This window comes from Sitophilus oryzae, unplaced genomic scaffold (genome assembly GCF_002938485.1).
Source record: "Sitophilus oryzae breed Bouriz unplaced genomic scaffold, Soryzae_2.0 scaffold_1_pilon_pilon, whole genome shotgun sequence".
In the NCBI taxonomy this organism is placed as follows: Eukaryota; Metazoa; Arthropoda; class Insecta; order Coleoptera; family Curculionidae; genus Sitophilus; species Sitophilus oryzae.
In genome coordinates, this window is record NW_022146725.1 from 441643 (window position 1) to 466883 (window position 25241).

At 34.3% G+C, this 25241-nt stretch overlaps 1 protein-coding gene across 1 annotated transcript in view; it reads left to right on the forward strand.

Moving 5' to 3' along the window:
- Nucleotides 1-25241, forward strand: part of LOC115883832 (caskin-1-like) — a 111437-nt gene that overhangs the window by 44626 nt on the left and 41570 nt on the right. Inside the window, 1 exon segment of the mRNA XM_030902239.1 lies at nucleotides 4048-4224. Coding sequence (XP_030758099.1) covers nucleotides 4048-4224 — 177 coding nt within the window.

The following is a 25241-nucleotide window of genomic DNA, read 5'->3' on the forward strand; positions in this document are numbered from 1 at the left end:
TATCTATTTATTTTTACCGGCTGGCTCTTTAAATGTATGGTTGTTTAAATTGATATGTGAAGATATTGAAGGTGTACAATAATAATTAATATTGTGTTATACAATGTAATAAAAATAAATGTATTCCTCATGCAGTTGTAGATGTTAGTAATGTATGGCAATCGCTTCTTTCATTTTAAAGAACATAACATAAACAACATATGTAAAAATTAAAAACAAATTAAAAGTAATCATACAGAAAGTTTGGGGCTTTTTGGTTTAACCTTATTAAGTAATTGTTATCAGGTAGTAATGTTGAATTTTGAAGTATAACTTGGGGGGGGATATAATGTCATTTTAACAGAACGTCAACGGTTTTTGTAGACCATTTGTAGACGTATCTGTACAAAGAATATATTAAATTTGAAATATTTTTGTGCCAAAAGTTCACCAGAAACTGTTTTATTATCATTTTTTCGAAGAAAAACTTATGATTAGTTTAAGAAAATAAAAAGTTCCCAAATTTCTCATTTCAGTCAAATAACTATCTACTCAACATGTTTATTTTTAGTCAATAATGACTGTATTGACTATTTCCATTGAAAATATCTTGTGAACGGTTGCTCGTAGCGATTTTTACCAAGAAACATTTTTTACGTAGAAAGTCACGGAAATGTACATTTTTTTACTCAGTAGTTTTATACAAGTACGGAGAGAAAGTTATTACTCTTCAAAATAGTTAAAACACATATAGGTGGCGCCCCCTACAAATAGGAGTCATGTTGACATCAAAATCAAATTTCTCATGTCAAAAAACTCCTAGACACCAATTTTCATCTAAATATTGACGATATTTCAGTAATTATTTGGCAAAAATCGATAAAAATGAAAATTCTACACTCTGTATCTCCAGAACTACTATAAGCATTTTAGGACATACATTTATACGAACATTTTTACATATTTTTATCTGCAGAATATGCTGCCGAAGTTTCCGGAATACAGTTCGGACCACCCTGTATATCGAGAAACTATGGTTACGCTCGTTGAATTTGTTTGATGTTTTTGTTGATTGTTTAATAATATATTTTCGTACATTCATGCTTAGGCGTAAAAGTGCTTTACTTTTATGCCTAGGCGTTGAAATGACTTTTTTATATTGTCATCACTTTTGTGACGTTTGAAAAAAATATATATGAATAAATTTTATTTACTCTTTCGAGGGAAGGAACTTTCTGTCTTGTTTTTACCTGTATAATCAACCACCGAAGTTAGATACACTATTTTTTTTGACACCCTGTATGGAACCATCGACAATTTAACACTGTTCTAAAAATGTCGATGGTTCTATACAGGGTGTCAAAAAAATAGTGTATCTAACTTCGGTGGTTGATTGTACAGGTAAAAACAAGACAGAAAGTTCCTTCCCTCGAAAGAGTAAATAAAACTAATTCATATATATTTTTTTCAAACGTCATAAAAGTAATGACAAATAAAATATCTACAAATAAAATATCTCTTATTACACTTATACCGTCCTTCAAAACTCCCAAAACTCGACCCGCAATATTTACTAAAGCCGTCCACACACGAAGCCTTGGTCAATATTTGCCGAATCGGGTTTCTCTCTCAATTAAGCCCGCTTCGCCAAAGTAATTATTGGAAAAAAGCAGTGGCGTGTTTCGGCTACCGATCCCCCAAACGCACATTTGCATAATTGTGTAAATGGATTTTTTAAATTTAATGGCGTTTCTTCTTCTTTGTCGCGTTCTCTCCGTTTTTCTTCTTCTTCTTCTTCGAATGGTACTTGAGGGATTTAAGTAATAAAACTTGCCGCTTTAATTGATGACGTCCGTTTTTTCTTTTCGCATTTCGCGATAGAGTGCGAGAGAGTAAGAGCACCGTTAAAAGAGACAAGAGACCGGTTAGTGCGTATTCTTTATGGAGAGCGGCTAAGTGCATTTGAAAGTTATTTTAATGAATATTACCGTCCGATCGGTTTAATTGGAAGCGCTAAAATAAGACGGTTATCGGATCTTTTAAACTTTAACTTCGAAAAGTGCGAAAAAAAAACTAGTTCTCACTTGTGCTCTTCAATAGAGCTACAAATTGATATGGATCAGAATAACTAGTAACTGGAATGTTTTGAAATGTAATATCAAGTAAATGTCGACGCTCTTTTTATTAATATTTATTTGAAGGTTAATGGCTAAGAACCTTGGATAATGTGACGACGTTTTTTGAACCTAATTCAGGGCCGGGTTTATCGTACGGGATACATTGCAAAAGTATTTTTTTGCGCGGGTGCTAGATATCACAAGCATTGTCATCCACAATTCTATAAATCATGTTCCACAACCCCTGGACTATCAAGGGACGTAGGATGTCCCTTAGATGCTGATATTTCAGGCCAAATACTGAAGGTACTCCATTATATCCGGGAAAATGGACAAGAAAACCATGTACATGACAACAGAGGAAGATACAGCTGATTTACAAATAGAAGACCACCTGGAAATAAAGGGAACCAATAACTTTAAATACCTGGGATTTACACTATCGAAAAACGCAACTACGGAAGAAGATATAAATGTCAGACTTGGACAGACAAGATCCTGTATACAACAACTGCACTCCGTTATCTGGGATAGAAATATCAGGAAAAAGACTAAAACATTGATATATGAAACAATTATTCAGAGTATCATGACATATGCAGCAGAAGTATGGGTCATAAACAAAAACAACCAAAGAAAAATTCTGGCCACCGAAATGATGTATTGGAGAAGATGCTGTGGACTAACCAGAAGAGACCGAGTCACGAATGAGGAAATAAGAAGAAGAATGGGGAGAAAGACCGACGTCTTAAAGTACATAGAAACGAAAAGATTGGTATGGTACGGTCATGTTAGAAGGGCGGAAAATAGATGGATTAACAGAGTGACAGAGTGGAGCCCGATTGGAAGAAGAAAGCGAGGGCGGCCAAGAAGATCATGGCGAGATGAAGTGGACGAGTCTATGCATCGGAGAGGACTACGAGAGGGAACATGGGATGATCGAGACGAATGGAGGACCCGGTTGATGGAAGGAAGGCAGCCAGAGCTGTAGAATCCTTTATATGTATGTATGTAAAATGGACAAGAACAATATACTCTGAAGAGTTGCTTTCCAACACACCAACACACCTATTTTTGAAAAAATTGATTTCCAACTCCTTCATTGATATTGTTACTTATAAACTTATTATGCAATTTTCTTTTGTTTATGATGCTTTCCGGAAATTCCAAACCAAACCAAACCAAACTCACGAATAGTTGTTTTTTTTTGTTAAAATCTGATTAAACAAACACTTCAAACTTTCTGAGTTGCTTAAAGAGACTCTAAGAACAATTGTATAAAAAAAACTTGACAAATAAGCTATTATTAGTGAAAATATGAATAAAAAATTTTTTTTGCCCAACGAATGTTTGCCCGGTTTTTTTATTGTCATAAAATATGACAAAATTCAAACAAATTCCAAATTGTGATAGCTGTTGATTCTACCTTGAACTTTAAATCATCAAAAAATATTAAATTTTAGCCGAGTTATTATACAATTTGTCCTATGAATCAATGATGCTCTTATGAAATCTATCTCCGGAGCGTTAAGACTTGGAGAGAAAATTCAAGGTACTAATTCTACGTAAAAAAATGATAAAGACTATTTTTATAGGTAATTACCTAAGCTTCATTTTTTATTCCAAGAAAAAATTAGTAAATTGTATATTTTGGCAGATATTTGGTACACAATCCGCTTAAAAAGTCTTGGGTCTTTTCGTTTCCTTATTTACTGAACTATATAATATTATGCGCTAAAGCTATTCAATCAATCCAATATAGATTGTAGATTTCTTTACAATGTATTTATATTATCACTTAATCTTAATACTATTCGTATGATTAGTGGAAAACTTACGTCTCTGTAATCCTTTACGTGATATTTACGTATAAGGTCACCTTTATTGAAAAATAAATGACTTTTGAAATTTTTAAATTGACTGAAATTTATTTTTTCTCTTTTTTTTTCAGTGGGCGGCATGTCGCGGCCCCCGAAACCAGCCGCAACCGTCAAGAAGGTGGCCCCGCCGGCAGTGCCCCACGAGTTCCGCCATTCTGGAAGTTCCTTCGGTAGTGCCGGCTATGGAAGCTCGGAGGATGGAAGCGGGGGATATCTGGCGCCCAGCGAACAGTCTGGAGTACCAAGAGGTGAGTACTTCATTAGGCCTAGACAAATCTAAATCTAAAAATACTTCATTAAATTGTTAAAAGTCGTTAGGACTTAGATCGAGACTGTATGGATGATGGTCCAACAATTCGATGTTTTCTTGCTTTAACAAACTCAATTGTTTTTCGAGCAGGAGGATCGTTCGTCATATTGAGGGTTGGTTTTTTGAAACTCAGCAATTAGTTCCGACAAACAAAGAGATATGTACCAATCAGCAGTAACAGTTCCTTGATCTTGCAGAGGAATTGTTGCTATATTGCCCGTTTTTAAGACAAATATCGCCACCATCTATCTGATTCATCACAATGCACTATACTGTACATATTTTTAGCATGACAATACTAATATAATACATATTAGTATGACAATACTGTATATATTTTTTGAGTTTCTTGCGTTAAACCGGTGTAGAGTTTTTTGACACCAATTAACTATAATTGCTTTATGTTCTTACGTCAACAAATGTACTGTCAGCAAACTATTTTTTACAGTTAATTCTTCATCTAATTTTTTTGATTAAGGTTTTTGAAAGGCCCAATAATGCTTCAGTTTCACGATATGTGACATATCGATCTTTTTGGATCAAAAGACACGTTCTTTGTAATCATCAATACGAAGTACGAAGTTGATTAAAGAATTCATAGAGAAGCTGAACAAATTAGGCAAAGATAATAAAGTCCCCCTACTCTGGGTACCAGCCTACCAAGGGATAGAAGGCAATAAAAGAAATAAACGATCTAGTCATGGGGCTTTTAACAGGACACAGTCTCCTCAACGAACACCTCAATAGATTGAAGCCAAAAAACAACGGTGAATACAGATCCTGTGGGGAAAATGAGGAAACACCACACACCTCATCACTGACTGCGCCGAGACGACAACCATTCGTGCCATGAACTTTGGTACTACTGATATTAGAGATGGAGAACTAACCTCTGTAAAACCGTCTCAGATACGGGCTTTTCAGTTTAACTCTAAGAAAGGAGTACACAATAGATCTGTAAGGTCGCTGTGATTAACCCCCCCCCCCCTCATACCAATCTACATTCTACAAAATTGTTTTAAGTACATAATTGGAAGCTTGTGTAATAAATTTTTCGTTCTAAAGAATTTACTTGGAATTAAAAAAGACATGGAAAGCCCTCAAAACACTATACTTTTTTATTACAAGTTCGGGGTAAAATATAAAGAGTTCCTAGATCATTAGACATTCTTTTCGGTCAGTTCTTTTGGGCGAAAGTATCTTTTTTTCTGCTGCAAAAGTCGAAAACTAATCCTATCGAGCAGGAGGTCATTAATCTCCGTTTAAGATGCTCCTAAGGGTAGATTTTTATAACAGATAATCCATCATCCGTCCCGTGCCCGTGACAGGGTATCTTGTTCGGATATAAGGGCTAAAAGAAAACGTCGATCTTTTTCCTTGTTCAAGATTTAAACTTCATTTGCTCCCGATTGTTTACTCCGCACATGCTTAAGTTTTTTTTCTGGACGATATTTTTTAAGTTGCTTTTGATTATTTAGATAAGTTATTAATGATTAAGTTTCCCCAACAATTTGATAATCTACCAGAAGTTTTAACCTCATTTTTAAAGTGTAATAGTTAAAAATTATTATTTAATAATTACTTATTAAGTAGACGTAATCCAGAACACAGCCATGAAAATGGCTTTGAGTGCTTTCTTCACCAGCTCCATTCCTAGCCTCCTCTGTCTCTCTGAAATTATATACACAAATCAGTTCATAACGTTCTTCGCCGTCTTCTGATTTCCAGTCTCCATTTTTCTCTGTCTGCCCATAGGTTTTCGTCTATCTTCTTATTCTGATGTACTCGTCTATTCCTTCTCTCCAACTCCGTCTAGGTCTCCCTCTCTTTCTTTTACCTTGTTGTGTCCAATTGAGTACTTTCTTTGAGATTCTGCTCTCTTCCATTCTTTGTACGTGCTCGTACCACCTGGGTTGGTTAATTTTGATATCTTCTGTTATTCTGTGTTTAACCCCCATGGTGTTCTGAATTCTCTTATTTCTTACTCTATCCAGTTTCGATTTCCCGGCCGCGCGCCTCCAAAAGTCCATTTCTGTAGCTTCGAGTGACTTAAGGTTTTTTCTTTCTTTCTAAGGCCATACTTCACTACCATAACTAATTATGGTTTTAACTATGCTGTTATAAATTTTGTGTTTGTTTTGTTTTGTTTTGATATACTGCCTTATCTCATAGAATACTGTTGAGTTGTCTAATTGCTTATTTTTTCTGGTTGTTTCTGTACTTAATTTCTTCATCAAGGGTACCATCGTTGGTAAAATGTGCATGCCAAGATATTTATATTTTTGGCAGTGTTATCTCTTGCTGTTGTTGTTCTATTCGCCGCCGATACACATATATTCCATTCCGTCTTCTTAAGGTCTCTCTGAAACTCCTTATTTTAAATATCTTCGTTTTTTACTTCTCCTTCACTATGTCCTTCTGTCCATATATCCCCAATACTTACGTTTTTTAATTATTTTGTCAATAATTAATGAAGTAGAATATGCATTACACACAGCTACATTCCTAATGTTATTTCTTTGTATTTCATATCTTTCGTTGGTAAGTAATCAATGAACATAGAAATTTAAAGTAGCCATCTTATGTTCAACACTATGATATGACTCATTAGGAATATATCTGCGTGTAGTGGTATTTTTTCTATAGAAATCAAATTCCAGGCAATTATTAATATTTCTAATAACTAATACATGTAGAAATGGTCATCTATCGTTGTTCCCATAGGTAAATTTAATGGAAGGCAGACGATTATTTAATTTAGAAATAAAATTATCTATGGTGTCAAAATGTGTGTCAAAGACGGTAAAAAATCATCTACATACCTAAACCATACTCTTGGAAAATACTCTAACTTATTTTAGCCTCTACTTCAACTAACCTAACCTAACCTGCTCATGAATAAATTAGCCAAAAATGTAGACAATGGATTACCCATTACCGTACATTCCCGCTGTTCAAAAAAGTTGTTATAAGTTGTAAGTTTATATATTGAATTACAGTTTTGTTGTGGAGACCAATCGCGTTCAGTAATTTCTTGAAGTAGCCTAAAGTATGTCGAATTGGGACACTTGGAAACAACGAAGATACATCAAAGGAGACAAAAATTTCACCATCATGTAATGATATATTTTTACTTTTGTTAATGAACTCTATATTGTTTTTAACTGAGAAAGAGAGGCAAAATAAAACACTAAATCATCACAATACGCTTTTTACAAACATGTTTACTTTTAAACTGGACGCGCGTTTCGCTAACCATGTTAGCATCATCAGCAGATGATTAAAACTAAGTTATTAACCTAGTTTTAATCATCTGCTGATGATGCTAACATGGTTAGCAAAACGCGTGTCAAGTGTAAAGGTAAATGTGTTTTGGTGTATGTAGAATGTTTTAGTTAATCACCGCGACCTTACAGATCTATTGTGTGTTCCCCTGTCTTGAATTATAACGAGCTATAACTCATTATACAGTCATACAGTTTAACAAAAGCCTGTATCTGAGACGGCGCCACAGAGGCCAGCTCTCCATCCTTGACATCATCCTTACCAAAATTCATGGCACGAACGGCCGTCGTCTCGGCGCACTCAGTGATAAGGTGTTCTGCTGTTTCCCCATTTTCCCCACAGAATCTGCATTCGCCGTTGTTTATCAGCTTCAGCCTACTGAGGTGTTCGTTGAGGAGACAGTAGTGTCCTGTTAGAAACCCCGTGACAATCTGAAGATTGTTTTTACTTAAATCAAGGAAAATCTTTGATTTTTCTCGGTCTTAAGTTCTGAGGAACTTTTTCGAGTGTCTTAGACCGTTGGAGGACACCTATTCCAGGTTACGGATGGAGTCTTCCAGATTCTTCAGATCCGCTTTCAGTTGGTTCCCGCTTGGAAAGCAGAACGGTCCTGGTCCAGTTAGTGTAGTATTTGTTCATTTGCTAGCTAGATCATTTATTTTTTCATTGCCTTCTATCCCTTGGTGAGCAGGCACAAGTTTTGATGCATTGTGGTGATCTAGTGTTTTTATTTTGCTATTGTGACACCAACTGTAATCTGAAAAAGATGTTCTGGTTAGGTAAATTTTCGAACTCCCTTTATAACCATTTTGCCAAATTTTAAGTCGGAGAGCCAGAGCTGAAACAATTGGGCGCATAGATTTATCCGGCTTATGACTTTTAGGCATACACTTTTTTTTAATACATGCAGTTTTATTTTTAAAGGAATATCAATCAAATATTGCTTTTAAATACCAGTTTCGCCCCTCACTATTGCCCTATAAATATATTTAAAATATGTGCATTAGGTAATATTCGCTCTTTATTTTACAAAAATGAGAGGATTGACTATAAAGTATCTAACAGAAATCTTGATATGGATTTTTTTAAAAACTGTGTAAACTATGTAGTTAATAAGTAGCGTAACAAATAAATGAAAATGTATTGTTATAAAAATATACGATATTCAATACATACAAGAAACAGGAGAAATCAAGATTAACAGGACTGTCAAAAGTAAACGGCACAATTTGTGGATATTTGCCATGAGCGATCGATTTGTGCCATTGTATTTTATTCTGTCTCGTTTCTCAAGAAGTCGAAACGCCTTTTCTCTGCCATCGCAACGAATCTGCAGCATCAGATGTTGCGCATACGATTTATTTATCTCTCGGTCGCATCGCGAGTTCAGGGCTGCGAGCAGGCGACTGACCAGCTCTTATCGCTCTTGGCGCAAGGTCGCTAGGTGTCGAGTCTGGGCCGTACGGGGGACAGGTTCTTTGTTTGCATCGCCCTTGGCTATCTTTATGACGAAAAGTACTAATAGGCCGGGAACCAATGACCGTCTACAGTATTTTTTCTTACAAAAATTGGTACAATATTCAAGAATCTGCCTTTTCCGTTTTGGTAAAACACTAACCCACATAATTCGCACACACCGTGAATTTTAAATACGATCAAAATTTCAGACAAGCTGATATCCGTTTGGATTCTAACGTAGTAGCATTTTACAAAAAATGCCTTTTTATTTTTAGATTTTTCTTTTCAGTACTTAATGAGATACTCAGCCTTTATTCTCGAAATCCAAATATATTATAAGAATATATTGCTAGTACCGCATTTACACAATGACTGGAAAGCGAAGCCAAAGAATAGAAATACGAATATCAATCTTGCATAAGTCTATCCTTTTGGTCCAACAGGATTTTCGTGCGCACGCGCCGAATAAAACGATCTGATTCGTCTACTTCATCGCTGAACGCTGTCACCTGCGCGCGCACAATTTTAAACTCTAAATATTAATAACGTATAATATATTATTTTTTATTGGTAGTGGCATTATTTCAACCTGTTATTTTAGATATACATCATCTCTATCCGTTTCTTGTTTTTATTTAAATATGTCAGAGACTAAATTTAAATTTAAAAGTTAAGGCGCGAATAGTCAGACGCTAAACTGATTTACGTGGTAGATACGAACTTAGAAAACTACTTCTATTGGTTACTATGAAATAAATCAACTAATCGCTAAGCACTTCGCACGCTTGCGTAGTTCAAAACTGTTGAACGAAGAGGACCGACTTATGTAGATTTTGGATTTTATATACTTCCATCTCAAAAAATTGGCTTCAATTTCTGTTCCTTACTAGCAGTATAGTCTTATAATATATTTGCTGAAGTCATAGACCTGAAATATTTACTTTTCATAGAAGTGGAAGATATTCATAAAATTTTTATAATTTAACTAGCGTGTACCAGCGACTTCGTTCGCGTCGAATTAATCATTTGTAATGGTGATGATAAAGCAAAGCAAGAATTTCCATTAACATACAAACTGGATAAAATTTTCTCATATTTATGTCAGCATGAGAAAAATGTCGATATTATTATATAACTAGGTAATATTTGAGGGGTAGTTTCATCTCGTTGGAATTTGACTTTCCAAAAATCCGTTTGCCAAAAATAAGCTTTGTACGTCAAGCAGTTTAAGCAGAATCGTGGTTAAGAAATTACCCAACTTTTTGGAACACCCTGTATGATTTTTTAAAAAATTTCAAAATATGTAAAAAACCAAATAAAGTATGCTTGTCCAAGCATTTTCCCGAAAGACTAACCGTTTTTTAAATAACAAATATTGTAATATTTGAGGGGCGTTTTCACCCTCTTGGAATTTGAGATTCGAGAAACCTTAAAATGTCAAGCAGTTTAAGCAGAATCGTTATTACTCATTGGTCATATTTTATGAAACAACCTGTATAAATTTATAAAAAATTTTAAAATATGTAAAACAACAAAATAAAATATACGTGTTTAAGAGTTTTTCCGAAAAACTCACCGGTTTCTAAATAAATAATATTTTAATATTTGAGGGATAGTTTCACACCCTTAGAAGTCGAGTTTCGAAAAATCCCTTCTTATCGAACCTCTACACCCTAAAGTCAATCTGTTTTCCAAAAAAGCTTTTTACGTCAAGCGCTTTAAGCAGGATCGTGATTAATCAATGACCAGATTTTTCAAAACACCCTGTATACATTTTTAAAAAATCTTAAAATACGTTAAAGAACAAAATAAAATATTCGTGTTTAAGCGTTTTTTCGGAAACTTGACCGTTTTTTAAATAAAAAATATTGTAATATTTGAGGGGTGGTTTCACCCTCTTGGAACTGGAATTTCCAAAAATCCCTTCTTATCGAACCTCTACACCCTAGAATCAACCTGTATGCCAAAATTGAGCTTCTTACGTTGAGTGGTTTGAGCAGGATCGATTAATCAGTATGCCAGTCGCTTAAGGATTTTATATTTTATTATTTTTATGGATTTATAATTATGATTTTTTGTTAATTGTCTTATGTTCAGTTCTTCTGTTAGATACCAAAAATACTTCCTCTGTTGGCGTTAGTCTACCTAGATTAAATATTATTTTTGGTATTTTATTCTTTGTAGCATGTTTTAGCTTAATTTTACATATCTAAAAAACATTAATTTGTAGAATCTATTCAAAATGAATACTTAATTTGAATCATTTAAATGAATTCTGTAATAAGCTTCATGCAACTTTTCCTCTAAAAAATGGTTACTTTTTCACAATATTTAAAATCTACATGGAATTCCCCACGTCTAGATCAGAGCTTCAACACACGATATGAAATATAAACTAAAAACATTTTGTTTTCACCTCTCCGAACAAAAGAATCCGACCGAATCAGAATAAAAAATAGGCGATTTCGCAGTACAGAATAAACATCTTACAATGCGCCTTTCGACGCTCTTCTTCCGCACAACATTCCTCTGGCCAATTCTCGAACTCCAAGAAAAAAACGGTCCAAATATGGCGAGAACCAGTCTCCTTTCCCGGTACATATAGCTTAAGCTCGCGGACAAGAGGATTTTTTTAATAGAAAAATCCATCACTCGGCGACTTGAGCTCGGTTGGTGTTGCGGAATTCCCAGAAGATAGGAAAGATTAGATACGGAGGTTGTTGGGGGAATGCAACTAGATATTTCAGTTTCTTATTACTTTTCTTATCACTTACTCTTATTACTTGATTTAGCAAGTGTAATTGTTATATCTATGAATTAAAGATAAATAGTGTAAAAATTAAATTTATATTTAAATTTAAATTAAAGATAAACGTTGGGGTTCAAACTCCAGTGCATAAAGATGTGGATGTAGCATTGAGTCGTTTAGATTAGTTGTTTCGTTTAGTTAAATAATTTCGCTTTCAATAATTTATGTATTAACAAAACTATATAAAACTGTATAATACGTACATCTGAATACTTTTAATTAGATTTTCCTTCGTCGAAATTGTCGTTTACGTCCTTCATCGTCTGCAACAGTTTGAAGTCATTTAAGACTCTCCCTGGGCAGATGGTATTATCCAAGGTATTGGTTTTTTTTATAAGTTGGTCGATGTCGTCTACTAATATTCGCTAGTTTATGTCATGTTTTTGATTTTCTTCATAATTTTTTTATGATTAAATTGTGTTATTTCTTTGTGTATACATATTGTTTTTGTTTTAGTTTCTGTTATTAGTTTTTGTGAAGTTTTCTTAATTCCTTGGCTGCTCTGATCTCTGATTTTTTGTTCTAGTTTCGTAAGTGTGTATTTGTTTATTAGTTGTCAAATATAGTTGTTTTTATTATTTTTTTTTATTTTTTTGATTATAACATTTTATTAATTATTTATCTTATGTTCAGTTCTTTTGTTTTTTGGTATACTTCCTCTGTTGGTCTTAGTCTATGTAGATTAAATATAATTTGTAGTATTTTATTTTGTTGTCTTTGTAGCATGTTAATGCTTTTTTCTATCGTATCCACGTATTAATTAAATATTATATTCTTAGATGAAACTAACGCATTGTATATTGGTTTCTTAAATTTTTGTTATAATATTTGGTACAATATTTTTTTTATTTTAGCAGTGTGATAATTGTTTTGGCGTTTTCTTTTTTTAGTCTCTTTATATGTGTGTCCCATTATAAATTTGGTTTGGTTTGGTATATCATTGGTATAACGTATGTTTAACAGTGGTGGCAAGTTACCATCTTGAGGTAGGCCAATTTGGAGCTATGCTACTGTTACTTTCTATGTCTCCATGCTATTTTGTAAAAAAATGATCTATAAATTTTCCAGTGACTTCAAGTTTTTTCTAAAGACTATGTACCTTTAAGTAATTATGTTTTTATTCTTCTATAGAATTTTAGATTTCTCAGACAGAACAAATTCTCGCATGTGTTCTAACCCAGACCCAGTTTTACGATCGTTTCTGTAGATCACTGCCCGTTTTATTGTTCTTAGTCTTTATTACAACCACACCATGCTATGCAGCTATTAAAAACGCAATGGTCTATCACTTGGTATACCATACATATTTTATTCCCTGCGGGCCATACCTCGGAGTCACAGATAAATCAGATTCTGTTATTATAAAATCTCTGGTAGGGGTACTAGAAGAATCATAATTTTATTCCTCTCCTATCTGATCAATTAGGTTTACGGTCGTCATTTACCACACAGCCTGTGGCAGTTATATTTTTTTTAAATGTCACCTAAATAATCCTAGCATCAATTCAGATACAAGTTTTTTTGCATGTCGCTATGATCAAAAGGTGTTTTCTATGCTATGATCAAAGTCTGCATTTATTTATTTATTTAGCGTATGGCATATTAAGATACAAAGTACGTATATGACAAAAAGAAAGAAAAAAATTACAAACGAACATTTAACAAATTTATATCATCTATTGATTCTGCAGTTGCCAATAGGAAATCTTTTGGTCTGCCGTTATAAGCCGTTTCAAGGCATTCCTCCACGATATGTTTGATGGTTTGAGTTTTGCCGCACTCGCAGGTGGGGCTTGGACTTTAAAGTATAGGCGCATCTGCCATGCTGCGTTCTAATTCTATTTAGCGTGCACCAGGTTTTCCTGAGTAAGTCAAAACCTGGTGGTGGGATGGTGATGGGGCATGTTACTGTTTTGTTTCGACGTCCATTCCTGATACCAAGCGTCGGTGATGCTCCATTCGTCTTCAGTTACATTTAGTGCAGTTTTAGTCTGCATTCAAAAACTTTATCTAGCGTCGTTTTTAGTTGAGTAGCTTAAATATCCTTTATGTAAAATATATTCTAAAATCAAATAATTCACACAATAATATCTGGTCAAAATAGATAATAGTCTTGGAAAATTAGACAAACATTGTATTCTCTTTCTATTTTTCATTCCATTTTTTCTGAAATGCCTCATATGTATGGAATTGTAAGTTATATACCGGGGGTTTCTCAAAAGTGTCTCACCCATATAATTTTTTTTATTTTTTCAGATAAATTAACGAGATTTGGTATGTTAGTATATGACATATATTAGGATTAATTGATGTATTCAATTTTTTTCGGTCACTTCCTGTTTCACCGGAAATGACTACAACTTTTGATTTTTAAATGACACCCTCGGTATGCTTTTACTTTATTTGGTAGAAAATGATTATTCTGAATAGAATGTTCAATTTTACTCTAGCGAGCCATGGCTATGTTAAAACAATTAATTTTCTATCAAGGAGCCTTGGAAAAATAGATTTGATCGTCTAATGTTTTTCATGTTTTTTCCTGGCCGATTAAAATATATCCAAATCGTAATTTTAATCATAACTCAATTTTTTCAAATAACGAGGATAGCTTATTAGCATATTTAAAAAAAAAATTACGAATAATTTGGTACCACACACTTGGTATTTCGAGTCAAACTATCGTTACATTTAATGGCCATAGCACTCTATATTGAAATTTAAAATGCTATATTTTTAAAGAAAATGTCAAAAGTTGACATATGATATGTCATTCTATTCAGAATATAATTTTCAAATGGAGTAAAAAAATACCGAGTCATTTAAAAATTAAAAGTTGTAGTCATTTCCGGTAAAGCAGGAAGTGACCGAAAACAATTAAATACGTCAATCAGTCTTAATTTATGTCATATACTAACATACCGAATCTCGTTTTTTATCTTAAAAAATAAAAAAGTTAATTTTAAATTTCGTTTAATGTTTTCTAAATAAAATATGGTTTGGTAGTGTTTTAATAATGTTTCTATTTTCCTGTTTATAATTGTCCAAATAATCAATAAAGTAATTTTTTTTCATTGATGAAATACGTAGGCTCTTTTTAAGAAAGCTGTAAAAGACCTACATCCATTTCAATACGGATTATCATTTTCAAATACAATTACTCAAATAAATCATTTTAAGACGAACTTCCATCCAAGTAAAAGCCACAACACAGTTCGAAAGCGAAAAAACTACGTCATTAAGCAGACGTATTAAATAACCAATAATATGAAACTTGACATTGTTTAATTAGGGACTTCTGAATAGCTCCTCGGCCCATTAACAACAACTTCGAAACTGAGGTTAAGAGCGGTCTCTCGAACCACTGCCGACAATCAATTATCATCAATTAAGTCCGAAAAAACGAATAGTGAAATCGGTACTTTTCGTGACGGAGTCGAGGTCTCGCGAACCGCCTAACTGTAAATCATTTAAATTGACTGCTAAACAAATAAGAAAAATGATTAACCGCACACGTTGAAGCCGACCGTCGTCGACGACGATGGTGTTTGAAGAGGCCTATAACAGTCGTCGACTAGTCAAATTAGACAGCTGAATGTCAACAATAGTAAATTTAAAACGACTATATGGCTTATACAGATATGCTTGGATAATAGGTGTATATAAAAGTGATTTATTTGTAGACAGAAAAGATGCAATCTTTCTTCATATAGGTTCTTAAACAAGAAAATAGTAATAGAACCTTGCAGAACGAATTGCATTGGCTATATAAGGGCCCTATTATGGCTCAGCTGTACGCTATCGAAAGATGATAGTCAAGCAGCGTTAAAAGCGATCAACTCAGTATCAATCAATTCGAAATTGGTCAAAGAATGCATAGAGAAGCTGAAGAAATTAGGCAAAGAAAATAAAGTCCTCCTACTCTGGGTGCCTGCTCACCAAGGGTTAGGCAATGAAAAAGCAAATGATCTAGCTAGAAAAGAAGCGAACACTCCACTAACTGGACCAGAACCGTTTTGCTTCTTAAGTGGTAACCAACTAAAAGCAGAACTCAAGAACTTGGAAGACTCCATTCGCAACCTGGAATGGGAATCTTGCAACGGTCTAAGACACTCGAAGAAGTTTCTGAGGGCTTACGTTCAAGAAAAATCTGCCTGGATTTAAGTAAGAACAATCTTCGAATTGTCACGGAGTTTTTAACAGGACCCTGTCTCTTCAATGAACATCTCAGTAGATTGAAACTAAGAAGAATGCAGATTCTATGGGGAAAATGGGGAAACACCAGAACACCTCATCCGACTGAGTGCACCGAGACGACAACCATTCGTGCCATGAACTTTGGTCGGACTGATATTGGAGATGGAGAACTACCCTCTGTAAAACCTGACTTTTGTCAAAGCCATTATCAAACAAGAAACTCAAGAAAGGGGACACAATAGATCTGCAAGGTCGCAGTGATTAACCCCCTTCCCACTCATTCTAATTCTAAAATGGCTCAGCCGCAGTAGTGTCTTGTGTTGTGTTGAGTGGCTCTACATTGAGAGACTACTGAACATTACGCCCTCCTATACGTATTAACATTTTTCGACAATGTTATTAACATTTGAAATTGTCACAACACAAAGCAACGCCCAGTTCGAATTCTTTTTAACTACAGATAAGTAAAGGACCATTTATCTCATTAGATTTTTGACAATGGAAATACGTATGTTACGGCTAAAATTGATACTTGTTTGCTGTTATTTTGTTGGTTAGGTGTCAGTTTGTGGTGGTGGTTGTGCTGTTTGTTTGCAAAATAGCTGGCTAGTTTGAAAACTAGTCAAGTATTCATTTTAGCCAAAAAAAAAGACATTTATGTTCTTTTAGAAACTCCTTGATGATTAGATGAATAAAATAAATTACCGTTGGAAATTATTCTCAAAATATCTGAAAGGAATTTATTACGGAGGCGTCATATATAAACATACAATACCTACATATGTCCATAGAAAAATATGGTAATTAGATTAGCACTTCACATTATTTAAATTCCGAACCATGCAAATATTTCAAGGATGTATTAAATTTTCCTTATGTGACAAATTTGTAGGCCGAGTCCAGATGTTCAGCGTTTTTCTATGAACAGTTTGCTAAGTCTCATTTGATGCATCTATTATTACAATATTCCCACGTAATTATGATATAATGAGGCCCAGCAATGTGTCAGATGTGTCAAGACATTAAAAATGTTATTAAGTCGTTTTTAAGTTTTTTGTCTTTGTCTTATAAATTAAAAATATCGAAATGTTTGAAATGAACAAATTAAGTTTTTAAATTACAGGAGACTCAATGATTCTTTATCTTTTTAAGTAAGATTTTGAATGTATACCTCTCTATTTGTTATTGTTCTATTCTTTTATTCTTTATTGTGTTTTATTGCTATATTTTTATGATAACTCACGGAAACCATGATTTGTATACCTACTTTAAAAATTGATTGGTGTAAATAAATAGAAATTAATTTAACAATACTTAGTTATATAGGTACCTTCACATATTAATTTTTCAGTGGTTCTTAATTAAAATTTGCAATTTCAAATCAATCGCAATTTACCAAAAGGTTCTCGTCACCTACCTGTCTCGCCAATGAACAGCTCAGTAGATTGAAGCTAAGAAACAACGGCAAATGCAGATTCTGTGGGGAAAATGTGGAAACAACAGAACACCTCATCAATGAGTACACCGGAACGACAACATTCGTGCCAACGACAACATTCGTTGGTACGACTGATATCGGAGATGGAGAACTAACCTCTGTAAAACCGTCTCAGTACTGTCTTTTTTTAAAAAAGACCTAGACCTGAGATTGTATGATTAGTTATAACTCAAGAAAGGGGGGAACAATAAGTCTGTAAGGTCTTGGTAATTAACTTTCTCCCTCATAATACAACTTACTACAATCTACAACAGAAAACTAGAAAGAAAAGAATAGGACCATTATCTCTTTTCATACTCTGCCTACAATTTATTGATTTTGGTGTACTAATACATCACATCTAAGCAGCGATTTATATAATTCAGTTTATGTATTTTTTTGAAATACATTGAGCAACGCACTATTCATCACCCTTGTCACATCTTAATTGAGCCATATGCTCCTTGAATCTCAATATGATTGATCGATTATCTATCATTCCACTCTGTATTTTGATTCTTCTAATGGAATTAAATATACAATGTAGTATAATCGATCCGATAAGAAATCAAGTGTTCAACAAACACTATTCACTTCTCAGTTAAAGACTTATCAGTTTATGAGAAACCCTAAAAATCTCTGTCTATTTTTGCGTGAGCAAAAAGAAGTGTGCACCCTGCCGTTAAAGTCTGGCCCAGGTACTTGAAAAAAGTAATATATCAGTTGGTATTCAATAGATAGAAAACAGAACGTCAACCGTAGTTCATTAATTTTACGTCAAAATACATTTGTCTATTGAAAGTATCCTGTCAAATGTGACATATTGTTTTCATTAACCTTAAACAGTATGAGACAACTAGTATTCTACAAGAAATATTGACGTAAAGCCTTTTTTTAGATGTTTAATAAAAATGTTGTAACACCAAAATCAAATGTTGGTATCTGGTTAAAATAACAAAAAAAGTACTAATATAGCACTAAGTAATTATTATCTATTTTAAGTATCTCTATTATGAACGATTTAGTTTCAGTGATAAACAGATGTTAAAAACTCCCCAATGATGCTTGATTTTAGCTCTTTAATAAGCCTCTAACTCTACTATCAATTAGTGACAAGGCAATATGGCAAAGAAAATCACAAAAAGAATCTTAAGGGTCTATTACGCTGTACTGTTCGGGTCGCTCTTAGGGGTCGGGTAAAGCGGGTGTGTGGCTGAAGGAAATATATGTTATATTTCAGAAATCTGCCTAAGGCTTAGCCCGATCCTGTCGTCTTAAGCCACATTCAAAATTCCAAACACACGTGCTTTGATTAAGGCTTGATTAAGGTTTGCAGAACTTCAGCATTTGCCATAAAATAGCGAGCAATTTGTTACAAAACCATATAAATTATATATCACTGTAATCACAAAACTTCAATCTATTTCTGTATTGCAACGGAATTTTAAATTATGTCTTTATTTTCGAGAAAATTTCGTCCAAACATAAGGAATATTTTATTGACGTTTGACCATCATCAAAATCTTAAAGATAAAGAAGTTGTCTAAAAATGTTCTACAATACGGATATGGTATAATCCTTTATCTTTAATTTCCTTCGTCATTTGTGTAAAAATACCTAGCCAGTTTGACATAAAACGTTAAATGCCGAACGCTTATTTTGCTACTTTTTCGGACTAGTGGAATGGACTCTTAAGTTTTTTACTTTATAGTTACAATATTAAAACCTGAAAAAATATAAAAAGATAAAACTTATGATTCATTTTCTGATTTTCTTCCTACACATCCTATACATATGTACTGCTAATGCAAGTACGTACGTATAGGTATCTAACGTAAATATTAGCAGAATTCATCCACTTGGAAAAAATCTGTATATTACCACAATTCCAGTTACCGTTAAAACATAGATACCGTTTGTACACGTGCGTTTTTTTCACGTGGTCTGCAAACTATCCTTTTTTTCTTACAAAATAGAAAAATAAACACACATCGCTCTCGAAGCAAACATGGCAATGTCGACTGTAGAACGCTGCATCGGACGATTTTAAATTGTACAGCTTTCGCTGAGAAAATTGTACTATTACAATAATTAGTATACAATAGAGCTTGAATACGTAAAATAAATGACAATGTACAGTTGGCAATCATGCTAGTTGGGTTGTTTTTTAGAGATTGTTCCAATGACTTACTACGGCTCAACTTTCGTTTAGCTGAAATCTGTTATATAAAAAATGACTTTTTTAGAAGGCGTCAGGAGTACAAATATACAAAAATTTTCCTGCGGAAATGCGTCATTTTCATTTTTCGGACTTTAGTATAGCCGAAATCTGTTACATCAAAAATCAAAACTAATCTTCGGGGTGAATTTTAGACATTTTTCTAAACATAAAAACACAAAAAAGTGCCTGCGGAAATTTTTATTTTTATTTTACATAAAAAAATGCTTTAACTTTAGAATAGCCGAAATCAGTTACATGAAAAATGAACTTATATTTGTTTTATACGAGCCTTTACGAGCAAAGAAATACAAAAAAAATTCCTGCAGAAATGTGTCAATGTCATTTTGTGCACTTTGTTTTTCATACATTTTTTTTAGTTTAGAAGCTTAAGGGACCCGGGAGCGAATAGGGGTGCTGGGTGGGGTAAAACATCTTTCGAAGGAATAACAATTCTTGTAGAATAGATAATATAGGTTCTTGTAAACTATAAGTACCTCGGAATGTTGCACTTATTCTTGTTTTTTTTATTAAAGCTTTACGTAAATAGGGCTGATTCAAAACAAAAAAGCATTGGATCATGTAGTTTTCTTTTATATTTTAATAATTAACTGTGATTTTGCAAAATATTAGATTGGTTAGCATTTGGGTTGCTTTGGTTAGCTTTTCTTTGTGGATGGTGTTAATCTGTGGTTTTTATATTTTAATAATTAACTGTGATTTTGCAAAAATATTATTAGATTTATTATTAGATTGGTTAGCATTTTAGACACTTTTAATTGATTTTTTTTTTGGTTCAAAAGTGCTTCATCCAAGGATATTTTTCTTTTAAACTGTTCTATAAGCACAGGACTTTCTGCCAAAAAATGCTAAATATTGCTATATTCGTGGCTACTTATATTTTACAAAACCCGATAATTTAATCAGAAAGTTTTTATTTTCCCCAATTCGTGAATGCTTCTAAAAGGCAAAAATATATTTGTTTTTTATATAACTGATTTCAGCTATTCTAAAGTCTAATAAATTTCCTTAGAAAATGAAACCAGCTTATTTCCGCAGGGAAATTTTTGTGTTTATATGTTCAGAAAAATACACACACCGGAAAAATCTAGGGATATCATTTTATTAAAGTTAAAAATAAATGTTTTGAATAAACAACCACATATTTGTAGGCCGATTCTTTCTACTTCGATTGAAACCAAGTAGTCACACTAGTTATTTCTAAATTTGGGATATTTGCAGAAGTGTTTGTGCATTTCTTGTCAAAATGTATAAAAAGCACCTAGTATCAATTGTTCGAATCTCTTGAACCTGCACTATGTTTTAAGGGATAACTGGCCAGAATTCATTCGGAAAATGTGATGCCTTATCAACAGCAAATACGGCGTTAATCAATCAGTGCAAAAGTAAAGTGTTTTGGTGTATTGTGGTGAATTAAGCAATTCCTAGCATCGCAATTGTTCGAATAAATAACTCCTTGTACTTGGCGTATGTTTGGTATGATAACTTAACGCCAGAATTCATAACAAATAACTCTGTTTAGTAATAAACGACATTATGGAGCATAGTAGAGACCTGAACAGAGACGAAATGCTATGGGCCACTGGGTATGTTTCGAAGTTTTGGAATGCGCCAAATCGATTGTTATAGCCTTTGCATTAAATGCAACGGAAAAGTGTAATATCATATGTTTAAGCGCAAAATGCTACCGTGAAAAGTAGTGATGCTTGCTGAAAGGCACAACAGGTATACATCGCATTACTACTACCCCTCAGTAAGATCATTTTTTACAAATAAATGCTCGACGCTGACCGACTCTTACAGCACCAGAGCTTAGTTTAATTCTCCAGGAAACACATAATGTAACGTTAATTCTGGACACTGTTCGTAATAGATTAAGAGAGGTCAACTTTAAGAAGCAGACGGCCCCTGTATATTTCCAAACCTTAACGAGAGGAAATCTATAGGTGCCCATATTCAGTGACTGGCACCGCGTCTTTAGTGGTTCGTAATGAACAACAATAACAATGCGTTCTCTCTCACGGATGAGTCGCTGCCTTTGGAATTCATCCGGTCTGGGAAGAGAAAAGGCTTAGGTGTACGAAGAGAACCAGGAAATCTTATCTGGTTGACTGCTGTTCAGGTAAGCGCAACCCTTCTTTACTGGGCGGTGTGGGAAATGTGCTATGGTCTGGGGAGGAGTCCAGTTAGGCTGAAAAACTCGATCTTGCTCTTTCTTGAAAGGTTTCTAACAGGAATCACATCGTGACTTCTAATCTTGAGCCCGTCGTGTTACCATATACAACAATGATTTTGGGAGAAACCTATCTTCATGTATGACAACGCACGGCATCATACAGCCAGAGTGGTAAGTGAGTTTATCAATGCTCATCAATTAAATATCATAACCCTGGCTGGCATAATTTCCCTACCTCAACCCCATCGAGCACGTGTATGGGGACGCGGGTCCAAAGAAAGAATTTTGAGAATGGGTACGCTCCCGTGAAACTCGTGGGATCTGGTCTGGGCCGTGAATGGTGCGTGGCAGGCTGTACCTCAAGGGAGAGATCGACAAACCCGGATCAGGAGCATGGAGAGACGATGTAGGGCTGTAAATGAACAGTAGAGGAGGCTATATCCTTTATTAAGTAAAATTGGTTTTTATCTTTTTTTTTTTTTAATTCACAGTTTAGAATAAAAAAAAAATGTGTAGTATTTTTTGGAGTCCAATAAAAATCAAGGTAAGTTTGAAAAATTCGGTAAATTTCCGGCATGTTTATTTCCAAACGTCCGGTAAACTATTTGTTTATTTTTAATTTTATTACCTTCTATCAGAGATGCAAAAATCAAAGGTATTACTGACGATGGCTAAAATGAAAATTATCCCTAGACTTTTCCGTGTGTGTATTAAAAAACAAAACGCAAAAAGGTATTTTTTATAGCAAATTTCAGTTATTCCCTAGGCAAGGAAATTTGAAATTACGTGCATTTCCGCAGGAAAATTTAGTGTTTTCCTATGGTTCACAGTAGCTTTTAAAGACAAATTTTTTTTCTAATGGACTGATTTCAGCTAAAACGAAAGTTGACCTGGCTATATCTGGCAGTCTTCACAGCAGTCGACTGTAGCAGAATAGTCTTCTTCGCAGTCATTTGGCATTCGCTGAGCAAGTAAAAAATTATGGTAACAACATAAATAGATTTTTGGACGAGAGCCGCTGGAAAATCAACGAACAAACGTCAAGAATAAACGAATACGGGAAATAATGGGAGTTAAATTTACGATAGTTAATGATATAAGAAGCAAATAGTTGATATGGTACGGACATGTACAAAGGATATCAGAACACAGTTTTTCCAAAACATCTGCTGAAATGGATATCCCAAGGGAAAAGAAAATGAAGAAGAAGACCGAGAACAAGCTGGAAAAAAGAAGGAAAGGAAATGTAGATTTTGTGGGACACTCCTTGTGTAGGAAACTCCTTGTGTAACACCAAAGGTTCCAACCTACTAACTGTAGTCTAATGTTGGAAAATATTAAGTTGTTGTTTTGTTTGTATTGAAGTGTACCTGGCAGTCGAATATTGCAGGTGTCTAGTATATCCTACAATCCGATTGTTGTACAACAAACAGTATTATTCGTCATTGTGCAACAGCCCTAGATCTCGTAGCGAACCAGCGAAGCCGCGATCCGCGCGGAGTACGTTCACCCGTCGACGTCCTAAGGCCGCGTTCACACCGCTGGCGCCGTTTAATGGTCGAAAACGACGATGGTCTAGGTCGCCGAGGACGCAACGAAGCCGTTTTAATTGTCGAACGGTCGTCGGCAAAGAGATAAATCGTCGGCGCTAGCGAGACTCTTCGATTGCGTCTTGTCGTTCCGTACAAAGCGTACACGAACGTTATTGTCTTTGTTCGGTACTGCGCTTAATCTTGCGACGCGCGTTTTCTTCTTCTCATCATCATCGGCGTCCTGCGAGATATCACGTTCGTAGCTCTCACACTGATACCTGCAGTTTTAATATGGCTCTATAGATGTTATTTCATGAGTCGTGTTCTCTTCCTGGGAAATTTTAAAGGATGATGGATTTGATTTTGGTGTCTTCGAAGGCAGTTTGTTTGTTTCTGGTTTGACATGCATCAACTGTACAAGGTTTTCAGAGATATTTAATAGTGATGGGATAACTCGAGCGAAAATTCGCTAGAATACTCGATTATTGAAATAACCGACATCGCTCGATTATGAACGAGCGATGCAAGTGACGAAAGCGACGAAAGCAAGCGATCCTAGAATGAAATAAATTGATTTTCGATTTTAATGTGACATACTCGATAAAAAGCCGAGCGAATTTTTTACATACATTGCAGGTAGCAAATTTATACGACGTTATCCGTTGCGTATCTGAGTGACAACCTACTCGTCGCTGGTCGCTTGGTACTTGCCATTCAGCACCGAAAGAATATGTTACGAGTACAACAAGCGACGAGCGAAAAACCGTATTTTTAAAAACGAGCGATATTTCGCTCGAGCGATCGCTCAATTATTGAAATCGCTTGAAACCCGAGTACTCGATTATTGAAATTAATCGTTTTTTCCCATCACTAATATTTAGTGCCATACCTGCAGGCTTACTTGTTGGAGGTAGCAAAATACTTTTAATGTAGAAAATGTAAGATTCAAAAAGTTAAGAACAAGAAATTATAACTTACCTTTTCTTAATGCTGCACCCTGTATATTTTAGATCTTTTTTTCCAATTTCAAATATTATATCTACTAGTTCATATGAAATTCCCATTTTCCCAACAGAAACTGCAGAATCTACTGAGGTGTTCGTTGAGGAGGGTGTCGTGTTAGAAACCCCGTGACAATCCGAAGATTGTTCTTACTTAAATCAAAGAAATCTTGATTTTTCTTGGTCACATATATACAGGGTGAGTCTTAAATAAGTGCAAATATTTTCAGGGCTGGTAGATCTCGATAAAAGAAATACATTTTCTCTTTACTGTTTTTCAAATAAATCCAAAATAACAGAGTTATTTTACTTTGAAAATTTCCAAAAAAAAATTTTGCCAACATTTTGAGAACCACTAGATCTTTTCTAGATTTTCTTTCTTATAAATTTAATCTACTACCTATGTTGCCATCATGATACAATAAACGGAAGATATTACGCATATAGTGGGCGGAGCTTAACAGAAAATGACTACCCGGGTGACGTCATGCGCGCGGAGAACAGGTTTGCGACCGCCAAGGAGCTTAACTTTCGTTTATTGTATCATGTGTTGCCATATTATCAAGAAATTATATTTTTTAACTAAAAACTAAAAAAAAACTCCAAAATTTTTTTCAGAAAATTCAAAATTTTTGATTTTTTTTGTTCGAAAAAAAAACTCATAATCGTGTTTCAGGGGACGAAATATACAACCTTTAAAAATATTTGCATTTATTTAAGACTCACTCTGTATAATACATACAAGTGGAAACGTTGTGTAAAAATTCAAGATCAAACATCAGTC